The following is a 2,622-nucleotide window of genomic DNA, read 5'->3' on the forward strand; positions in this document are numbered from 1 at the left end:
TTGAATAATTAGGTGATCATATTTATTTGTATCAAAGATTACTCTAACAGGAGGAAATGGTGCATTTGTTGGGTACTATTTTTATAGGGTTAGTGTTATTGACTCATATCCAAATTGGCACACCATAGCAGTTATTAGCGACAAACTTCAATTCTGGTTAGGGAAGGCGTGCCCAGCTCCTTTTTAAATGAGCGGTCTGAACTCCTTCAGACCTCTCACGCCTCTCTCTCGCGCTCTGTCCCCAGCAGACTGCCAGAGCTCCAGCACTGTGCTTCACAAACTCAGAGACCTGAGTCATGTTCTTCCAGTTTATCTGTGCTGTGGTGACCAGGTCTCTGTTTCTCCTGCTCTCCCTCATAGGGGTGTGGAGGGTGGTGTGGGTGAAGGACCATGGCCTCTACTGGCTCCTCACCGGCCTCTGCCTGCCTCTGGTGGTGGAGATGATCCTGACTCTGAAGAGGAGACGGGGAAAAGATTACAAATGGTATTCAGTTTATTATTCTGGTTAAATGTATGATATTAAGTTAGAATGCAGTTTATTGTTGTATTGAGAATACGTTAAGATTATACCAATCTTTGTATAATGATGTGTCTTTCCCTGCAGGTTTTCTCCTGCTATCTTCCTCTTTCTCGTCAGTATCATCCCGTCATTATGGATTTTAGAGCTCCACCACCAAGAGAACAAGTCCACTGACTCCAGGGTATAATCTATGTATTATTTGATATCATATTCTCTTCCATTCTAAGAGTTTAATTACATATTGTTTTGCTTATTAAAGATGTTCATTCTGTTTTTCTCATTTTAGTGTGAAAAACTGGACTCTACCGAAAATATTAAGAGTATTTTTAAACTTCAGGTAAGTGTCAAAGCGTTATGAAGGTTTAATTAATTTCAAATAAAAATGAGAATATATTACAAATATTTAAACAATTTCATTTGGACGTATTATACTGTAACTTAAACTGCATAGTATGTGTCACAGCAGTAGCCTGTTTTCTGGCAGTGGAGGGTAAGGGCCCCTGGAGATAAATACAGTTCCACATTGCAGTTTGAATGTATATTAACACTTCAGTTACGGTAGGATAACACTACCTTACATTATTTTCTGCACTTTTGCCGTTGCTTTCCATTTGGTCACTCAGTTGGTCTAGACAGTGGAGCTCTCTCCCTGCCGGTGTTTGGTTATGCTGATTCATCTCAAAGAGGCTGTTGTGAGGCTGCGGGTATTTTTCCTCTTTCAACACCAGCACATTCATAGAAGTGGTGACCACTTTAAAGACCCGGCACACCCTTAATTAAAACAATAACAAGCCCAACATAAAAGCTCTGGTAAAATGTTCTGTGTTGACCATGTTTTATTCCCTATTTTCACTTAAACCCACATTACTTCTCCTTTAACTTAAACCTTTTCCAAAGTGTTAAAGTAGAAAGAAAAAAAGCATAGCTTGCAAATCTCCCAGAGGCATGAGTCGGGGAATATGACTCTAAAAGAAGTTGCGAAAACTTCCCAAAATGTGCCATATTTTCCTTAAAGAGTACTAAATAATGAATAATTTCCCAGTTTGGGACATTATGTATATATCCCTCTATCCATCTATCTATCCATCTATCTATCCATCCATCCATCCATCAATCCATCAAATAACTAGTTACATGTGATACAATGTAAATAAAAAAGAATTAAAGTAACCTCAATATAAACCATAAAGAAATTCATTAACTTCATCGATCTTTGCTTAAACATTTTTGAAACACTGTAATCGTGCTAGTAATCTATATTTTCTTTTAAATGGAAAGGTAATCTGATTCGTTATTTATTTATGTAATTGTAATCGAATACAGTTACCTTTTTTTTGTATGCCGATTACATAATCTCGTTACATGTAATCCATTACTCCCCAAGCCTGCTGACAACATGAAATAAGCTGTTTCCAGAAGACCTGTTTTTACGGTTATAACGTCATTAAAGTTGGCTATCTGTGAGTCATATTGAAAATGAGGACAAATGTAATTGCTGTCACAGTATACACACGAAACATGAAACAGGGTGGTGCTAGGGTATGTGGGTTTTGCCACTTTCAGAACTTTAGCGAGGGAGGGTATAGGAAAAAATTCAGCAAATAGTTTATTGAAAAGTTTAACGCAAAACAAGTTGCTGCACAATGAAATGAAACATTATTGTTTAGACCAGGGGTGCCCAACCTTTTTTGAACCGAGAGCTACTTTTAAAGTTGCCAGTCTGCAGAGATCTACCAGTCCAAATAGAGAGGCGTAGCCATTACTGACAGCCTACTACTGTAACGACAGAATGAACACAAGTGGAGGACTCAATAGCACGACTCAGAGACAGAGGCTTAGGATGCAAAAAAAGGTCTTTATAGCCAAGGTTCGGTACACAGGAGATCAGTCAATAAGGCTAACAAAACAGACGAGGAGTAGACAGGGACCGGGTCAGGACACGAAGCTGGGTCAGGTACACGTGGAATCAGATACTAGGAAAAATACTGCTGGAACACTAGAAATAACTAAGACGAACTGGCACTGAAGGGAATGTGGATGCACACTAAGTAGGCAGAGGGAGAGATGATAATGGGGCACAGGTGAGGCTAATTAGGGATGGG

At 39.1% G+C, this 2,622-nt stretch overlaps 1 protein-coding gene across 1 annotated transcript in view; it reads left to right on the forward strand.

Moving 5' to 3' along the window:
• Nucleotides 1-296: 296 nt before the first annotated feature.
• tmem26b (transmembrane protein 26b) overlaps nt 297-2,622 on the forward strand; it is a gene marked incomplete at its 3' end in the record, with an annotated part of 8,785 nt that continues 6,459 nt past the window's right edge. The window contains exons 1-3 of the mRNA XM_010785991.1: nt 297-484; nt 605-701; nt 807-857. Of these exons, the coding sequence (XP_010784293.1) occupies nt 297-484; nt 605-701; nt 807-857 (336 nt within the window). The remainder of the gene's footprint in view (nt 485-604; nt 702-806; nt 858-2,622) is intronic.

The sequence above is a fragment of the Notothenia coriiceps genome, unplaced genomic scaffold, assembly GCF_000735185.1.
Source record: "Notothenia coriiceps isolate Sejong01 unplaced genomic scaffold, NC01 NC01_scaffold00028553, whole genome shotgun sequence".
In the NCBI taxonomy this organism is placed as follows: Eukaryota; Metazoa; Chordata; class Actinopteri; order Perciformes; family Nototheniidae; genus Notothenia; species Notothenia coriiceps.